Raw genomic sequence first — 20,839 nt, 5'->3', positions numbered from 1 at the left:
CAAACGGGATAATCTTCCAGATAATGCGGGTACATCCATTAGATATTTCAAAGGATCAAATTTGGATATAAGCCATGTAGTGTGATACAACATATACTGCCTAAGCCTTTGAGTGGTCCATACCAAGGCACAACACAAATTCTCAATCAAAGAATATCTAGTTTCAGATTCAGTGAACTTCTTACTGAGATAATAAATAGCTATTTCTTTCTTCTCAGTTTGATCATGATGTCCTAATATGCATCCCATTGAATTTTCCCAAACCGATCAATAAAGAATTAAAGGTTTATCTGGGATAGGTGATACCAATATTGGGGTTCTTGATAGAAATTTCTTAACTATCTCAAAGGCTTCTTAACATTCTTCATTCCATGTCCCAGAATCATTCTTTCTAAGGAGGCAAAAAATAGGATCACATTCCTCAGTTAGCTGCAAAATAAATCGAGCTATATAATTAAGCCTTCCTAAGAATCCTCGAACCTCCTTTTGGGTCTGTGGGGGTGGTAAATCTTGAATAGATTTGACTTTATCTGGGTATATTTCAATTCCTTTTTGGCTTACAACAAATCCCAAAAGTTTACCAGAGGTCACCTCAAATGTACACTTATTTGGGTTAAGCTTTAACTGATATTCCCTTAATCTCTGGAAAAGCTTCCTCAAATTCTCAACATGCTCTTCTTCGGTATGGATTTGACAATCATATCATCGACATAAACTTCTATTTTTTTATGCATCATGTCATGAAATAATGTTACCATAGCCCTTTGATAAGTTGCCCCTGCATTTTTTAATCAAAATGGCATCACTTTATAACAAAACGTTCCCATAAGGTGACAAACGTTGTTTCTCCATATCATCAATGTACATTATGATTTGATTATAGCCAAATAAACCATCCATAAATGAGAATGGAGAATTCTTAGCAATATTGTCTACTAATGTGTCTATGTGTGGTAAAGGAAAATTATCCTTTGGACTGGCTTTATTAAGATCTTGATAATCAACACACATACAGACTTTACCATCCTTCTTTGTTACAGGGACAATATTTGGTACCCATTCAGGGTATTTGGCTACTTTAAGAAATCCAACATCAAATTGCTTTTTACTTCTTCCTTGATCTTAAGTAAAATTTCAGGTTTCATTATTCTCAGCTTTTGTTGGACAAGTTTACATTCTGATCTTATTGGCAACTTATGTACTATCAACTCTGTATCTAATCCCGGCATGTCCTCGTATAACCAAGCAAATACATCCTTGTACTCTTGCAGCAATTTAATCAAATCTTGTCACCCTTTATATGATAAAATGGTGCCAATTTTTACCTCCTTATCCATATCAGACCCTAAATTCAAGATCTCAATAGGTTCTTTATGAGGTATAATTTGTTTATCTTCTTTTTTTACCATTTTTAACAGTTCGGAAGGTAAACCACATTCTTCATTATTATCATAACTCTCAATTTCCTCAGGACACATAGGTTGCTCAAAATCAATTTCCAAGCCAGTATCATTAGCATCTATGTCATTGATACCTGATTTCCTGAAAGAAAAATAAACAATAATATATATATAATCATGAAAATGCACTAAAAAATGATTGCCATTTAGAAATGATGCATCTTTTATTAGAAAAAACACATAATTTAACCTTTTACACAAAATCAAACTATTGCCTCAGGGTAAAGGCAACAACAAAAGTTTTGGCGTATTACTCTAAAAAAGACTTGAAAACTACATGTAATTCTTCCGCAGTCCAATTATTTAACTCAAAGTCCGATGATGCGGGGTAAATGCCCATAACTTTCTTTTCTACGGATTCATCATCTGATATGACATTGATACTCATTTCTTTCAAAGCATCCTCAACAATCAACCCTTTGCTTTACTGATTCTCTTGAAAAGTATGTCCTCTAGACACAAAAATATTATTTAACGGTAGAAAGGTCATTGGTTCCCATCTAAGGTCTTCTCCAACTAACTTTGCTTTTCTCAGTTCTTGATTCTTTTTAATGCCCCTCTATCTCTCTTTTATTATCGGTCGATATCCTAAACCAAATCAATCTTTCTTGGCGATAAGTAAAACTGGATTAACTGACCCTTGCAAATAGCTTCCTAATCCTTTTCCAATTTTTACCCCTTTCCCTAGGGTCAATCTGAGTCCTATTTTTGTGCAATTGGAAATTTTGGGTTTAGGTATCTTTTTCCCCTCAGCTAAAAATGTTGCATTGATAAATTCCAAGGATCTGAATGAGCATTCAATAGCTTCTTCATCCAATTCAATATATGAAGTAGTGGTAGAGACTGAAGTAATGATGTCTTCTTCAGCATTAAGACATATCAACTTACCATCTATTACAAATTTTACCTTTTAGTGTAATGTAGATGGAACTGCCCCTGCTTTATGAATCCAGGGTCTTCCCAACAAACAATTGTAAGTGGGTATAATATCCATTACAGGGAATTCTATCTCATATGTGGTCGGACCAATAGTTAAGGGAATATCGATTTTCCCTAATACCTCCTTCTTGGTTCCATCAAAAGCTCAGACAATACTCTGACTACTTCTCATGAGTGCGCTGTCAATTGGTAATTTCTTCAAGGTCATTAATGGCATTACATTCAAAGCCGAGTCATTATCTACTAACACTTGAGATAAAATATGTCATTTGCATTTAACTGTAATGTGCAAAGCTTTAGGGCTACTGCTCATCTCAGAAGGGATTTAATCTTTGGAAAAAGAAAGAAAATTATTAGCCTGTATATTTGTAATCAGCCTGTCTAATTTGTTTACAGGCAATTTCTTTGGTACAAAAGTTTGATTTAACACTTTTAGCAAAGCATTACGATGAGCTTCAGAGCTTAATAAAAGTGCTAACACTGATATACAAGCTGGCAATTTGTGCAACTGTTCAACAATACTGTATTCACTGCATAAGAAACTTCAATAATTCTACAGCTTTATTTTCAATTACAAGTTCATTGATGACATTTTCATCTTCTTCTAACTACAACTCGATCTTTTTTCTTTTATCAAATGGACTTGTTTCTCATATTCCTTAGAGTACATTTCCCACTTCTGGTACAATGTCCAACTTCATCTACTTCTTCATTTGCTCCTATTATATCCTCCATTTGGGATTTATACTTCCATTGAACTTGCTTTCCATCTTTATAAGAAAATAGGGATGGTGAAGTGATGACCACCTTCGGAGCTTTCTTATTTGGTATCTGAGTCCTTGGTGTGATAATTATAGGATGATTAGAGTCATAAACCTCTCTAGATGATCCTTCAGAGGTGCAAATATCCATTTTTTCTTCTGATATTTCCTTGAAAAATTCCATTTCCTTCCCATCCATCATTTTTTGTACCAAAACCCAAAAATCTGAGCATTATTGTGTAACATGTCCTCCATAACCATGATAATGTCATATATTTCCACAATTTAGTTGTTTTTCTGACAGAACAAATTTTAGCAAACTAACTTGGATCATTTGAGTCCATACCCATAACATAGGTAATTTACTTCACTAACTTGCTTTATCACCTGCTTTCCCTTTTCCTCTATAACTGCATTGTTCACTGTTCCTGTATGATTTGGTAATGGGTTTTGAGCCATATTTGGTTGATCTTTATCACCAAAATATATGATATTATTTGTTCTCAAACTTTGAATAATTCTTTTGAATGCGATGCAGTTTTCGATAGAATGTCCACGAGCTCTTGCATGGTATTTGCTTTACAAATTATCATTGTACCACTTAGCATATGGGGGTTGTATGGGTGATACATGATAGGGTGATATTATATGCTTGTTATATAATATCTGGTATAATTCCTTGCATATCATCGAAATTGGGTCAAATTGAGGTTTCTCTCTTTCTACCCTTGGTTCATTTGTCCCTTGTTTGTCAAAGTTTTGTGCAGAAGATTCATGAGGTCGAGATACTGTAATATTATAGGACTCACATTTCCTTGCATCATTTACCTCACTTTTTTTCTTTTTCATAAATGGTTTCTCACTAGATTCACCACTTTCAAGTTTCCAACTCTTAACTGCCATTTCAATCATCTCACATGCTGTAACTATGTCAGCAAAGCTTTTAAAGGAATTCCATATGAGGTGTGTAAAGAAAGGAGCTTTCAAAGTGTTTACAAATAGCAAATTTGTTTCTTCTTATTCCATGGGCAGATGTACCTGTATAGCTATGTCTCTCCATCTCTGAGCAAATTGCCTGAAACTTTCATTAAATTTCTTTTCCATGTTCTGTAGTACCATTCGATTAGGTCTAATATCCTTCACATGCTTATATTGTTCTAAAAAAGATTTAGCCAAGTCTTTATAGGATTTAATATAAGCTCTACTTAATTGGTTATACCATTGGATGGCCGAACCAGTTAAACTTTCTTGGAAACAATGGATCAGTAGTTGATCATTCCTTATATAATCCATCATTTTCCTGCAAATCATCGTGATATGGGTAGAAGGACATTTCATACCATCAAATATTTCTAAATCTAGAATTTTAAACTTGAGTGGTAATACCAAATCAGGTACCAAACTCAATTCCTTGGCTTCAATTCCATATACATTAGAGCCTTCTTTTATAACCCTAACTTCTTCCATTAGTTATTTCAATTATTTGTTTGACTCTTTATTTTCTTCTTGATTAAAATATGGAATATTCTTAATTTTTTGTTGGTTTATAGAAGCACTAAGTAAATTTATGTTTACCCTTTCTGGTTGAGTAAATGCTCCTGACTGGGCTTTAACATGAGATGTTGCATTATTTGGAGGTTATAAAGGCTCCTCAATTACTTTATCTTTTAAACGATCTGCTCTTGGTGTAAGGCCTGGAGGATACAAAGGATCCTCAATGAAAGTACCAATGGCTGGGGCATTTATTTGATTCGTACTTTTCTTTTGTAACATACTTGCAAAATTTTCCATCATCTCATTCTGGGATTTTATCAACTATTCATGCATTTCTTCCTGAATTTTCTTGAAATTCTCTTGCATCTCAAGCTGATTTCTTTCAATTTGAGCGATCTTATCGTCCATTTCCCTTTTTCTAGTATTATATGGATGCTTAGGGGGTCCAGTATTCTTCCAAAAAGAGAAAAAAAACCCTTTTTAATGAATATGAATGTTTATTAACAAGTATGAGAAATATAAAAATGCTAATGCAAAATGCAAGGTGTTGATATCGACACGATTCCTTCAGAACAACTTTTAGACTAAAACAAAGTTTTATTTCGAAGCTTTAAAACATAGTACAAATACAACATCACAGATACATCTGAGTGACTTTTCCTAATTACTGTATATGTTCAAGTAACTCAAAGACCTTATGAGCTTCTTCGGTTCCTGGCTCTAATTCTTCACTCAAAGTGGTAGCTTTGTATACCAAATCCACCAAATATTATGCCACTCCCTGAGTTTGTTCCAAATAGTTTGCAATGAGGTCGTCTCTTTGTTTGACTTTCCATTGAGCATGTTCCCAACGATAGTGCCATTGCAAAATTCCTTCGTACGGGACCATAGGGAGTTAATTCGACTTTCTCTGAAGATATTGGACTTTGGATTCCAGCTCATTCACTTGCTTTCTTAGATTATTAACTTCCGAGTTACATTTTTGACTTCGTAGTGCAGTTTCCAACCTTATGATCTTGCTTTTTAATTTCTGGTTTTGAGTTTGATTTTCCAGTAATCTTTTCTCCAATGCTTCCTTTTCTTTGGCAAGTATCTTAGCATGGTGTTTACTTTGTTTAAGCTCATCTTTATCTTCTTCAGCTTTTCTTTTTAAACCCATGGACTCTTGTTTGCTTGATCATTCGGTAATCTGAGTCTTTATCATCTGCTGATAGGATGACTGGAGATCATTGAAATCCATACTGAGCTATTTTTCAACCTTGCTAACTTGATTTGCTCTCCCTTTATGGATGTCTATCTCAATTTCTTTGTGGTATACTTCTTCTTCCAGCTTTTGCAAAGTTTTTTTTTCCATTGCTTTCTTTCGCTCTCAAAGTCTTGTTTTCCCAGCTCTAACGGAGATGGTATAATTCTCACATGTTCTTTGATGGGTTGAACATTCTCAAAATTAACCACTGGAATGTTGTCGTTGATTCGATTAATTCTCCATTGCTCGTATTCGGGTGAGAGCTTTTGACTGAAAGTAAATAAATTTACTTGATGAATCCGTTTCCAAGCCTCATTAACTTTTCTGATCATTTCCTTGTACTGATCACTTCTTAATACAAACGCTGATTCAGATAAACCTGATGTAACAGGAATAAACTGTCTTGATCCATATTGTCTGAAAACCATCAAATGTGCTTATCCTACAGAACCCCATATGCCAGGTAAGGGAACCCAATCGTGCTTTCCACACTTATACATATTGCTTGAAGAAGTATTCCATGAGGCTCGCCATAATACATCATTATCTTCGAGATTTTGAAAGATGTTCATCCATTTTTCTTCACCATATCCTCCAGCCCATTTTCGAGAAAGAAAATCTTGCAAATGTGAGAAATCTTCTAGGAATACTCGTACAGTAGCTCGTTCTTCATGTTTAAAGTGATTCAAAATCCATACCAATAATAGGGGTGCACAACCTATAAAACGTCCCTCTCCTTCGTGTCTGCAAGAATTCAAGGAACGAAATGTTTCAGCTAATATAGCAGGAACCAGATCTGCATTCTTGTTCAATCTTTCAAACAGGTCTACAGCTGCTATATCCACATGCCCCAGAATCTTCAGAAAAATGATTAATCCATATATTCCTAAAGCCAACATATCAATCTGTTTTCTTTTGTCTGGATGGTGGTAGATCACTTCTCTCAGGGCATTCCAAGTAATACATTCACTAACACCTTTCCTCTTGATATTTCTTGTAGCCCACTCTTCACTCATCCCGGTCAATAAAAGCACAGTCTTCTTAAAAGGAGTAGTATTGGGTGACTTGATATATATCATGTCTTCGTAGATTCTTGGACAGCAAATAAAAGCTCGACATTCCTCTATAGTAGGTGTCAAGTCTACTTTGCCAAAGGTAAAGCAACTGTAGGCAGGGTTTCAAAACTATGATAGAGCTCTGAACATATGTCGGTCAATAGAAATGTCCAAAAGATAAGCAATGTCACCATATAATTGATAAATAGCTGCGTGTCCGTTGTTTCCCATTTTTCCCAGATTTCTTTCAACTCACCCAGGTTATTTTGAAGAACATTGATATGTGTATATTTAACCAAATCTGACACGTATCTAGGTGATAGACTATTTCCCTTGATAAGTTGAGACTACTCAGACCATCTTAAAACAACTACATTGTCTTCTACTTCATATTGAACTCTTTGTTCCATATTTCCAGCTTTCTATATGAAATCAGTCATGAATCAAGACCATAATATGAAAGATGCAAAGTGTAGAATTGAAGCATTAAAATAAATAAAAAAACTAATTTCATATTATCTAATTCAATGCTTTATTCAAAACAACAAACCTAACCGTATGATTTCTAGTTTGCATGCATTTATTAAAAATAATTAAATAGTGCTAAATAAAATAAAAATTCAACATGTTTTCTCTTCTGTGCTTAATCTCACAAGACTTATTCAAGTTAGGCTTCGACTAGACTTAAGTTCTAAGTTTTACTATATGTTGGGTTTTGGCTCTAGGGTAAAAGGATCAATGAATTGTCCTTTGTTGGTGTCCCCTTGAACTGCCAAGCCCTCAATCCTGATCCATTACAGACTTTCGAATTAAGTTCAATTCGAAGGAACACACTTCCTTATGTCCAAACGGAGGTGAAAACCTCACGAGGAACATAAGGTGTGAGCTCAAAGAATGGTCCCATATCCCATACGGAGGTGAAAACCACACGAGGGAGTAGTTTCTCATTCACTTAAATAGGATAAGAGCGGGGTTTTAGCTCATGTCATGAATGCAGTGCACAGTGGGTGAGGAAAAGCATAAAAAATATAAAATAATATACAACCCATTATTTTATTCTAATGACCAAAAATTAAATCTGTACACGTAAAATCAAAAAGTTAGTAAAATAATAAAAAATAATTAAAACAAAATTAAAACAAATTTATTATTTACTGCAAAGACAAATAATTAATAAATTGGTGGTTGGACTCACTTTTAAAGTCCCCAGCGGAGTCGCCAAGCTGTCGAAACGTTTGTTTGTCTGGCGATATTACACCTCAAGGGGTGTAACTAGTCTCGAAAAAGTAAGTGTTTATCCACCTTGAATCATATGAAACATCAAGTTGTAGAGTCGCCACCAATTTTATAATTTGGTGAGGTTGGTCACCAAAATGTCATATTACTTTAATAAAATTCCTAATAATATTATTAAAATAATACAACTCAGGACTGCTTAGCTGAAAAATGAGTTCGGGAGTCGGTTACGTATGGGGAAGGATTAGCACCCTTATAAAGCCCAAAATTGGTACCGATATTTATTAATTAATGTCTTTGCAATAAATTATAAATTTGTTCTTCAAAATTAAAATTAACAAATAACTTAATATAGACAAATACTAAATAATATTATTAGTCCTATAATAAATTATATTATAATTACATAAATTAAATTATAAGTTATTTATGATAATAATCCTAAAATATAAATACTAATTAATCACATATATAATAATTATTAATAGTTAATACATAAAATATTTATATTAATTAATCTTTATTCAAAATAATATATGGGCAAATTATATAATTTACCCTAATTTACTAATAAAGGACTAAATATAAATAATTAAAATTTAAAGGACTAAATATGTAATTTTATCTAAAATATATGCATTTACAGTCAGGGATTAAAATAAAATTAAAGGATAAACTAAAATGTATAGAACATATTTTATGACTAAAATGAACAGTTACAAGGTTACAAGGACCACGGGTGTAATTTTCCCATACCCAAATTACGCGTAGGTCCCTCCCCTAAACGACATCGTTCGGGGAGGGATATATATAGGCCCTTATTAGGCCTAATGAGGCCTTAAACCTCATTTTCCTCTCTCTTCTCTCTCTAACCTAGAGGTATCTCTCTAGTTTCCTCGCCTAAGGAATATCGGCCACCAGCCGGCAGTCATGCACCGTCGATCGCCACCACCATCGACCACCACCTACGGTGACCAGAAAACATAATACCCCTAAAAAATTCCTCTTTTTCCCCTAAAGCCTAAACCAAACTCCGTTTACGCTAAATAGTCTTCAATCAAAGTAGATCTAAGGTTTATACCTTCGACATTTCATATTCTCCAGTGGCGCGTGGAGGCGCGTAGGTTCTCTGATGATGGTAAGGCTTCATTTCCTTCACTCTCTTCTCTTTACTTTCTAATTTTTGTGTATTGGATGTTTTTCCTTTACTTTTCCTTTCTTCGTTTGCAGGTTCACCCTATTTATAGGGGGTTTCGATGCTCCCTTTAGACCGATTAAAAGACTGTACCCCGGTGAGTCACCAGAGCTACTGTGGTGACTCACCCTAGGGGTGTTGAGCTGTGCAATGGAGAGGCTGAGTGCATTTAATGCACTCAGATCTTAAGAATCCGACGAGGACGTGGCAGCTACGTGACTATTGTTGGTTGGAGCGTTCGGCGACGAGGATATCATCACTTCTATGGCGGCGCCGAAATAGCCCTTGGGTTACAATGAGTACCCTAGGGTTTTGTTGGTTGCACTGGTGACCGTTGATTTGCTTCCTGATCCAACGGTGGAAACAAGCTGGCGGCTGGAGAGACATGTGTGAAACCCTAATCACCCTTGGATCTGCTATTGGGCATGTTGGACTGTTTGGGCCGAATATGGTTCTGCGCAAGGTATGTTGGGCTGCTTGGATCGAATCTGATTGTAATATGGGTTCAGGGCTATGCTTGTAATTGGACCTTCAGGTTGTAATTATTTTTATTTGGGTATGTAATAAAATTATGATAATTTAATAAAGATAACACTAATAATATTATAATATTATAATAATATATAAATAAATAAAGACTCAGATGAAAACGACTGTCGACACACGTAATATTTGGTCATTTTTATTTTTATTTAATTAACATATGATCACTTTCATTTTTATTTCATTAAGATTGGTCACTAAAGGTGTGATTGGATAGGGGATTGTGAGATTACGCGAGGGGAAGTTTTTTTCCAGAATGTGATACCATGTTTGGATTGCAAAGATTCTCAGTAAGGGGTAATAAGTCATTCCCAGCAGTTACATTTTTGACTTCGTAGTGCAGTTTCCAACCTTATGATCTTGCTTTTTAATTTCTGGTTTTGAGTTTGATTTTCCAACAATCTTTTCTCCAATGCTTCCTTTTCTTTGGCAAGTATCTTAGCATGGTGTTTACTTTGTTTAAGCTCATCTTTATCTTCTTCAGCTTTTCTTTTTAAACCCATGGACTCTTGTTTGCTTGATCATTCGGTAATCTGAGTCTTTACCATCTGTTGATAGGATGACTGGAGATCATTGAAATCCATACTGAGCTGTTTTTCAACCTTGCTAACTTGATTTGCTCTCCCTTTATGGATGTCTATCTCAATTTCTTTGTGGTATACTTCTTCTTCCAGCTTTTGCAAAGTTTTTTTTTCCATTGCTTTCTTTCGCTCTCAAAGTCTTGTTTTGCCAGCTCTAACGGAGATGGTATAATTCTCACATGTTCTTTGATGGGTTGAACATTCTCAAAATTAACCACTGGAATGTTGTCGTTGATTCGATTAATTCTCCATTGCTCGTATTTGGGTGAGAGCTTTTGACTGAAAGTAAATAAATTTACTTGATGAATCCGTTTCCAAGCCTCATTAACTTTTCTGATCATTTCCTTGTACTGATCACTTCTTAATACAAACACTGATTCAGATAAACCTGATGTAACAGGAATAAACTGTCTTGATCCATATTATCTGAAAACCATCAAATGTGCTTATCCTACAGAACCCCATATGCCAGGTAAGGGAACCCAATCGTGCTTTCCACACTTATACATATTTCTTGAAGAAGTATTCCATGAGGCTCGCCATAATACGTCATTATCTTCGAGATTTTGAAAGATGTTCATCCATTTTTCTTCACCATATCCTCCAGACCATTTTCGAGAAAGAAAATCTTGCAAATGTGAGAAATCTTCTAGGAATACTAGTACAGGAGCTCTTTCTTCATGTTTAAAGTGATTCAAAATCCATACCAATAATAGGGGTGCACAACCTATAAAACGTCCCTCTCCTTCGTGTCTGCAGGAATTCAAGGAACGAAATGTTTCAGCTAATATAACAGGAACCAGATCTGCATTCTTGTTCAATCTTTCAAACAGGTCTACAGCTGCTATATCCACATGCCCCAGAATCTTCAGAAAAATGATTAATCCATAGATTCCTAAAGCCAACATATCAATTTGTTTTCTTTTGTCTGGATGGTGGTAGATCACTTCTCTCAGGGCATTCCAAGTAATACATTCACTAACACCTTTCCTCTTGATATTTCTTGTAGCCCACTCTTCACACATCCCGGTCAATAAAAGCACAGTCTTCTTAAAAGGAGTAGTATTGGGTGACTTGATATATATCATGTCTTCGTAGATTCTTGGACAGCAAATAAAAGCTCGACATTCCTCTATAGTAGGTGTCAAGTCTACTTTGCCAAAGGTAAAGCAACTGTAGGCAGGGTTTCAAAACTATGATAGAGCTCTGAACATATGTCGGTCAATAGAAATGTCCAAAAGATAAGCAATGTCACCATATAATTGATAAATAGCTGCGTGTCCGTTGTTTCCCATTTTTCCCAGATTTCTTTCAACTCACCCAGGTTATTTTGAAGAACATTGATATGTGTATATTTAACCAAATCTGACACGTATCTAGGTGATAGACTATTTCCCTTGATAAGTTGAGACTACTCAGACCATCTTAAAACAACTACATTGTCTTCTACTTCATATTGAACTCTTTGTTCCATATTTCCAGCTTTCTATATGAAATCAGTCATGAATCAAGACCATAATATGAAAGATGCAAAGTGTAGAATTGAAGCATTAAAATAAATAAAAAACTAATTTCATATTATCTAATTCAATGCTTTATTCAAAACAACAAACCTAACCGTATGATTTCTAGTTTGCATGCATTTATTAAAAATAATTAAATAGTGCTAAATAAAATAAAAATTCAACATGTTTTCTCTTCTGTGCTTAATCTCACAAGACTTATTCAAGTTAGGCTTCGACTAGACTTAAGTTCTAAGTTTTACTATATGTTGGGTTTTGGCTCTAGGGTAAAAGGATCAATGAATTGTCCTTTGTTGGTGTCCCCTTGAACTGCCAAGCCCTCAATCCTGATCCATTACAGACTTTCGAATTAAGTTCAATTCGAAGGAACACACTTCCTTATGTCCAAACGGAGGTGAAAACCTCACGAGGAACATAAGGTGTGAGCTCAAAGAATGGTCCCATATCCCATACGGAGGTGAAAACCACACGAGGGAGTAGTTTCTCATTCACTTAAATAGGATAAGAGCGGGGTTTTAGCTCATGTCATGAATGCAGTGCACAGTGGGTGAGGAAAAGCATAAAAAATATAAAATAATATACAACCCATTATTTTATTCTAATGACCAAAAATTAAATCTGTACACGTAAAATCAAAAAGTTAGTAAAATAATAAAAAATAATTAAAACAAAATTAAAACAAATTTATTATTTACTGCAAAGACAAATAATTAATAAATTGGTGGTTGGACTCACTTTTAAAGTCCCCAGCGGAGTCGCCAAGCTGTCGAAACGTTTGTTTGTCTGGCGATATTACACCTCAAGGGGTGTAACTAGTCTCGAAAAAGTAAGTGTTTATCCACCTTGAATCATATGAAACATCAAGTTGTAGAGTCGCCACCAATTTTATAATTTGGTGAGGTTGGTCACCAAAATGTCATATTACTTTAATAAAATTCCTAATAATATTATTAAAATAATACAACTCAGGACTGCTTAGTTGAAAAATGAGTTCGGGAGTCGGTTACGTATGGGGAAGGATTAGCACCCTTATAAAGCCCAAAATTGGTACCGATATTTATTAATTAATGTCTTTGCAATAAATTATAAATTTGTTCTTCAAAATTAAAATTAACAAATAACTTAATATAGACAAATACTAAATAATATTTATTAGTCCTATAATAAAATTATATTATAATTACATAAATTAAATTATAAGTTATTTATGATAATAATCCTAAAATATAAATACTAATTAATCACATAATATAATAATTATTAATAGTTAATACATAAAATATTTATATTAATTAATCTTTATTCAAAATAATCCTAAATATATGGGCAAATTATATAATTTACCCTAATTTACTAATAAAGGACTAAATATAAATAATTAAAATTTAAAGGACTAAATATGTAATTTTATCTAAAATATATGCATTTACAGTCAGGGATTAAAATAAAATTAAAGGATAAAACTAAAATGTATAGAACATATTTTTATGACTAAAATGAACAGTTACAAGGTTACAAGGACCACGGGTGTAATTTTCCCATACCCAAATTTACGCGTAGGTCCCTCCCCTAAACGACATCGTTCGGGGAGGGATATATATAGGCCCTTATTAGGCCTAATGAGGCCTTAAACCTCATTTTCCTCTCCTCTCTTCTCTCTCTAACCTAGAGGTATCTCTCTAGTTTCCTCGCCTAAGGAATATCGGCCACCAGCCGGCAGTCATGCACCGTCGATCGCCACCACCATCGACCACCACCTACGGTGACCAGAAAACACATAATACCCCTAAAAAATTCCTCTTTTTCCCCTAAAGCCTAAACCAAACTCCGTTTACGCTAAATAGTCTTCAATCAAAGTAGATCTAAGGTTTATACCTTCGACATTTCATATTCTCCAGTGGCGCGTGGAGGCGCGTAGGTTCTCTGATGATGGTAAGGCTTCATTTCCTTCACTCTCTTCTCTTTACTTTCTAATTTTTGTGTATTGGATGTTTTTCCTTTACTTTTCCTTTGTTCGTTTGCAGGTTCACCCTATTTATAGGGGGTTTCGATGCTCCCTTTAGACCGATTAAAAGACTGTACCCCGGTGAGTCACCAGAGCTACTGTGGTGACTCACCCTAGGGGTGGTGAGCTGTGCAATGGAGAGGCTGAGTGCATTTAATGCACTCAGATCTTAAGAATCCGACGAGGACGTGGCAGCTACGTGACTATTGTTGGTTGGAGCGTTCGGCGACGAGGATATCATCACTTCTATGGCGGCGCCGAAATAGCCCTTGGGTTACAATGAGTACCCTAGGGTTTTGTTGGTTGCACTGGTGACCGTTGATTTGCTTCCTGATCCAACGGTGGAAACAAGCTGGCGGATGGAGAGACATGTGTGAAACCCTAATCACCCTTGGATCTGCTATTGGGCATGTTGGACTGTTTGGGCCGAATATGGTTCTGCGCAAGGTATGTTGGGCTGCTTGGATCGAATCTGATTGTAATATGGGTTCAGGGCTATGCTTGTAATTGGACCTTCAGGTTGTAATTATTTTTATTTGGGTATGTAATAAAATTATGATAATTTAATAAAGATAACACTAATAATATTAAATATAATAATATATAAATAAATAAAGACTCAGATGAAAACGACTGTCGACACACGTAATATTTGGTCATTTTTATTTTTATTTAATTAACATATGATCACTTTCATTTTTATTTCATTAAGATTGGTCACTAAAGGTGTGATTGGATAGGGGATTGTGAGATTACGCGAGGGGAAGTTTTTTTCCAGAATGTGATACCATGTTTGGATTGCAAAGATTCTCAGTAAGGGGTAATAAGTCATTCCCAGCAGTTACATTTTTGACTTCGTAGTGCAGTTTCCAACCTTATGATCTTGCTTTTTAATTTCTGGTTTTGAGTTTGATTTTCCAACAATCTTTTCTCCAATGCTTCCTTTTCTTTGGCAAGTATCTTAGCATGGTGTTTACTTTGTTTAAGCTCATCTTTATCTTCTTCAGCTTTTCTTTTTAAACCCATGGACTCTTGTTTGCTTGATCATTCGGTAATCTGAGTCTTTACCATCTGTTGATAGGATGACTGGAGATCATTGAAATCCATACTGAGCTGTTTTTCAACCTTGCTAACTTGATTTGCTCTCCCTTTATGGATGTCTATCTCAATTTCTTTGTGGTATACTTCTTCTTCCAGCTTTTGCAAAGTTTTTTTTTCCATTGCTTTCTTTCGCTCTCAAAGTCTTGTTTTGCCAGCTCTAACGGAGATGGTATAATTCTCACATGTTCTTTGATGGGTTGAACATTCTCAAAATTAACCACTGGAATGTTGTCGTTGATTCGATTAATTCTCCATTGCTCGTATTTGGGTGAGAGCTTTTGACTGAAAGTAAATAAATTTACTTGATGAATCCGTTTCCAAGCCTCATTAACTTTTCTGATCATTTCCTTGTACTGATCACTTCTTAATACAAACACTGATTCAGATAAACCTGATGTAACAGGAATAAACTGTCTTGATCCATATTATCTGAAAACCATCAAATGTGCTTATCCTACAGAACCCCATATGCCAGGTAAGGGAACCCAATCGTGCTTTCCACACTTATACATATTTCTTGAAGAAGTATTCCATGAGGCTCGCCATAATACGTCATTATCTTCGAGATTTTGAAAGATGTTCATCCATTTTTCTTCACCATATCCTCCAGACCATTTTCGAGAAAGAAAATCTTGCAAATGTGAGAAATCTTCTAGGAATACTAGTACAGGAGCTCTTTCTTCATGTTTAAAGTGATTCAAAATCCATACCAATAATAGGGGTGCACAACCTATAAAACGTCCCTCTCCTTCGTGTCTGCAGGAATTCAAGGAACGAAATGTTTCAGCTAATATAACAGGAACCAGATCTGCATTCTTGTTCAATCTTTCAAACAGGTCTACAGCTGCTATATCCACATGCCCCAGAATCTTCAGAAAAATGATTAATCCATAGATTCCTAAAGCCAACATATCAATTTGTTTTCTTTTGTCTGGATGGTGGTAGATCACTTCTCTCAGGGCATTCCAAGTAATACATTCACTAACACCTTTCCTCTTGATATTTCTTGTAGCCCACTCTTCACACATCCCGGTCAATAAAAGCACAGTCTTCTTAAAAGGAGTAGTATTGGGTGACTTGATATATATCATGTCTTCGTAGATTCTTGGACAGCAAATAAAAGCTCGACATTCCTCTATAGTAGGTGTCAAGTCTACTTTGCCAAAGGTAAAGCAACTGTAGGCAGGGTTTCAAAACTATGATAGAGCTCTGAACATATGTCGGTCAATAGAAATGTCCAAAAGATAAGCAATGTCACCATATAATTGATAAATAGCTGCGTGTCCGCTGTTTCCCATTTTTCCCAGATTTCTTTCAACTCACCCAGGTTATTTTGAAGAACATTGATATGTGTATATTTAACCAAATCTGACACGTATCTAGGTGATAGACTATTTCCCTTGATAAGTTGAGACTACTCAGACCATCTTAAAACAACTGCATTGTCTTCTACTTCATATTGAACTCTTTGTTCCATATTTCCAGCTTTCTATATGAAATCAGTCATGAATCAAGACCATAATATGAAAGATGCAAAGTGTAGAATTGAAGCATTAAACTAAATAAAAAAACTAATTTCATATTATCTAATTCAATGCTTTATTCAAAACAACAAACCTAACCGTATGATTTCTAGTTTGCATGCATTTATTAAAAATAATTAAATAGTGCTAAATAAAATAAAAATTCAACATGTTTTCTCTTCTGTGCTTAATCTCACAAGACTTATTCAAGTTAGGCTTCGACTAGACTTAAGTTCTAAGTTTTACTATATGTTGGGTTTTGGCTCTAGGGTAAAAGGATCAATGAATTGTCCTTTGTTGGTGTCCCCTTGAACTACCAAGCCCTCAATCCTGATCCATTACAGACTTTCGAATTAAGTTCAATTCGAGGGAACACACTTCCTTATGTCCAAACGGAGGTGAAAACCACACGAGGAACATAAGGTGTGAGCTCAAAGAATGGTCCCATATCCCATACGGAGGTGAAAACCACACGAGGGAGTAGTTTCTCATTCACTTAAATAGGATAAGAGCGGGGTTTTAGCTCATGTCATGAATGCAGTGCACAGTAGGTGAGGAAAAGCATAAAAAATATAAAATAATATACAACCCATTATTTTATTCTAATGACCCAAAATTAAATCTGTACACGTAAAATCAAAAAGTTAGTAAAATAATAAAACAAAATTAAAACAAATTTATTATTTACTACAAAGACAAATAATTAATAAATTGGTGGTTGGACTCACTTTTAAAGTCCCCAGCGGAGTCGCCAAGCTGTCGAAATGTTTGTTTGTCTGGCGATATTACACCTCAAGGGGTGTAACTAGTCTCGAAAAAGTAAGTGTTTATCCACCTTGAATCATATGAAACATCAAGTTGTAGAGTCGCCACCAATTTTATAATTTGGTGAGGTTGGTCACCAAAATGTCATATTACTTTAATAAAATTCCTAATAATATTATTAAAATAATACAACTCAGGACTGCTTAGCTGAAAAATGAGTTCGGGAGTCGGTTACGTATGGGGAAGGATTAGCACCCTTATAAAGCCCAAAATTGGTACCGATATTTATTAATTAATGTCTTTGCAATAAATTATAAATTTGTTCTTCAAAATTAAAATTAACAAATAACTTAATATAGACAAATACTAAATAATATTTATTAGTCCTATAATAAAATTATATTATAATTACATAAATTAAATTATAAGTTATTTATGATAATAATCCTAAAATATAAATACTAATTAATCACATAATATAATAATTATTAATAGTTAATACATAAAATATTTATATTAATTAATCTTTATTCAAAATAATCCTAAAACTATGGGCAAATTATATAATTTACCCTAATTTACTAATAAAGGACTAAATATAAATAATTAAAATTTAAAGGACTAAATATGTAATTTTACCTAAAATATATGCATTTACAGTCAGGGATTAAAATAAAATTAAAGGATAAAACTAAAATGTATAGAACATATTTTTATGACTAAAATGAACAGTTACAAGGTTACAAGGACCACGGGTGTAATTTTCCCATACCCAAATTTACGCGTAGGTTCTCTGATGATGGTAAGGCTTCATTTCCTTTACTCTCTTCTCTTTACTTTCTAATTTTTGTGTATTGGATGTTTTTCCTTTACTTTTCCTTTGTTCGTTTGCAGGTTCACCCTATTTATAGGGGGTTTCGATGCTCCCTTTAGACCGATTAAAAGACTGTACCCCGGTGAGTCACCAGAGCTACTGTGGTGACTCACCCTAGGGGTGGTGAGCTGTGCAATGGAGAGGCTAAGTGCATTTAATGCACTCAGATCTTGAGAATCCGACGAGGACGTGGCAGCTACGTGACTATTGTTGGTTGGAGCGTTCGGCGGCGAGGACATCGTCACTTCTATGGCGGCGCCGAAATAGCCCTTGGGTTACAATGAGTACCCTAGGGTTTTGTTGGTTGCACTGGTGACCGTTGATTTACTTCCTGATCCAACGGTGGAAACAAGCTGGCGGCTGGAGAGACATGTGTGAAACCCTAATCACCCTTTGATCTGCTATTGGGCATGTTGGACTGTTTGGGCCGAATATGGTTCTACGCAAGGTATGTTGGGCTGCTTGGATCGAATCTGATTGTAATATGGGTTCAGGGCTATGCTTGTAATTGAACCTTCAGGTTGTAATTATTTTCATTTGGGTATGTAATAAAATTATGATAATTTAATAAAGATAACACTAATAATATTATAATATTATAATAATATATATAAATAAATAAAGACTCAGACGAAAACGACTGTCGACACACGTAATATTTGGTCATTGTTATTTTTATTTAATTAACATATGATCACTTTCATTTTTATTTAATTAAGATTGGTCACTAAAGGTGTGATTGGATAGGGGATTGTGAGATTACGCGAGGGGAAGTTTTTTTCCAGAATGTGATACCATGTTTGGATTGCAAAGATTCTCAGTAAGGGGTAATAAGTCATTCCCAACAGTGACATTTTGGGGGCTTATTACCGAGAATGTCATTCCCACCAATCCCTTAGGTGTTATTCTTTTCCCATGACTTTGGACTAAAATGCCCTTAAAATAATTTTTTTTCAAAAATATCCTTCTCCTAACCGTTGAATAAAAAAAATCTACGAAAGGTAAATTGCAAATTTATCCTTAAACTATTTTAGATTTACAAAAAAGTCTACAATTAGAATTTTATATGAAGTTCAGGGTTAAAATAAAATGAAACCCTTTCATTAAACTAATTTATCTTTTAAATTTTGTAAAAAAATGTATATAAATTTTATGAATTTAAATTTTTTTAAAGAAAAATATATAAATTAAAAATAATAAAATTATATATTTTCTATGATCTTTTATACAAATATTTTCTTTTGAATATTAGAATTCAACTTGTTTAAAAAACAAATATATAACAAGGATAATTTGGTCAAATATACATTCCAATAATCTTTTATTCTTTTAACCAAATATTGTAATCTTACATTCATGCTAAACAAACCAAACATAACAATGCAACATTCCCAGTAATGTGTTAGGTACTGTTACATTCCGGTAATCCTATTACCGGAGGTAATGCTATATTCCATGAACCAAACGCACCCTAAGAGTTAATTACTGTTGGGCCTTTAATGAATTGCTGACATGACATAATAAATATATTCACATGAACCACAAATTGAGTAAGTTTTTATTTTTCCATTAAAGTTTCAAAAGTAAAAAAATTAATCACTAAAACATCAAAAGTTTTTTTAATTTTTAATTTTTTTTCAAACATCCCACCACCTTTGCTATATTCACATGAACTACCTTTCCCGTAGCACCAACTCAAGACAATTTATTGATCGCAACAACTCATGAATCATCATCATCATCTTTTTTGTAGAAATTTTTTAAATAAAAATTTTGAAATTAAATGAAACCAACATTTTTAGTAATTAACTTCAGATATCTTGAGAAAAGGTGAACACCACCTGCGATGCAAAAATACCATTGCAAGATATAATTGAAGTAAACTAGTAAAAGAAACAAACGAGGAAAACAAAATTGAAACATAAAAAACGGGTTAACCTTCAATTTACTGGATGAGTTGTTAATCCCCGGTAAAATCTACAAATACAAAGGCAAAAATTTAGCTTGCAAAATGATTAACAAAAAAGGTTCATGCATTTCAATTTTTAAAAAACCACAAATGTACCTAAAACATGTTCCAAAAATACCCATCGCGCCTTTTTACCTTTGTAATTGAGACCCTAATTTTTTTAATCTCACTTTGTAACTTTATAATCTTAATTTTTTTGTAGTCATACTTTTTATCTTTATAATCTCACTTTGTACCTTTATAATTATGTTCCTAATTTTTTCAATCTCGCTTTCTTCCTTTATAATTGAGGCCCCTAATTTTTTAATCTCACTTTTTACTTTTATAATTGAGACCCCTAATTTTTTAATATAACTATTTACCTTTATAATTGAGGTCGATAATTTTTTCCATCATACTTTTTACTTTTAAAATTTAAGCCCCTAATTTAATCATTTTATATGATTTTTAATGTAATATTAAATTAATTTTCAAAGTAATAAAATATACTTTCGTTTTATAAGGGCCTATATTTTAGTTTCGCTCAAGGCCCCGAACATGGGCAGAAGGCTTTGTCTAAGAAAAAATTG

At 34.1% G+C, this 20,839-nt stretch overlaps 3 protein-coding genes across 3 annotated transcripts; all 3 read right to left on the bottom strand.

Moving 5' to 3' along the window:
- Positions 1-5,947: 5,947 nt before the first annotated feature.
- LOC120143953 lies at positions 5,948-10,432 on the bottom strand. Its single transcript, XM_039158139.1, has 3 exons — positions 10,281-10,432; positions 6,399-7,064; positions 5,948-6,317 (listed from the first exon to the last, which is right to left on the bottom strand). The coding sequence occupies exons 1-3, from the start codon at positions 10,430-10,432 to the stop codon at positions 5,948-5,950; spliced, it is 1,188 nt and encodes a 395-aa protein (XP_039014070.1).
- Positions 10,433-10,566: 134 nt separating this feature from the next.
- Positions 10,567-15,064, bottom strand: LOC120143952. Its single transcript, XM_039158138.1, has 3 exons — positions 14,913-15,064; positions 10,971-11,683; positions 10,567-10,898 (listed from the first exon to the last, which is right to left on the bottom strand). The coding sequence occupies exons 1-3, from the start codon at positions 15,062-15,064 to the stop codon at positions 10,567-10,569; spliced, it is 1,197 nt and encodes a 398-aa protein (XP_039014069.1).
- A 134-nt stretch (positions 15,065-15,198) lies between these two features.
- On the bottom strand, positions 15,199-18,540 carry LOC120143951. The gene is made up of 3 exons (XM_039158137.1): positions 18,380-18,540; positions 15,603-16,315; positions 15,199-15,530 (listed from the first exon to the last, which is right to left on the bottom strand). Exons 1-3 carry the CDS (start codon positions 18,538-18,540, stop codon positions 15,199-15,201), a joined length of 1,206 nt encoding a protein of 401 aa, XP_039014068.1.
- Between the last annotated feature and the right edge of the window lie 2,299 nt (positions 18,541-20,839).

Source organism: Hibiscus syriacus, unplaced genomic scaffold (genome assembly GCF_006381635.1).
Source record: "Hibiscus syriacus cultivar Baekdansim isolate YM2019G1 unplaced genomic scaffold, ASM638163v2 tig00110865_pilon, whole genome shotgun sequence".
In the NCBI taxonomy this organism is placed as follows: Eukaryota; Viridiplantae; Streptophyta; class Magnoliopsida; order Malvales; family Malvaceae; genus Hibiscus; species Hibiscus syriacus.
This window is presented reverse-complemented; position numbering and strand designations above follow the sequence as displayed.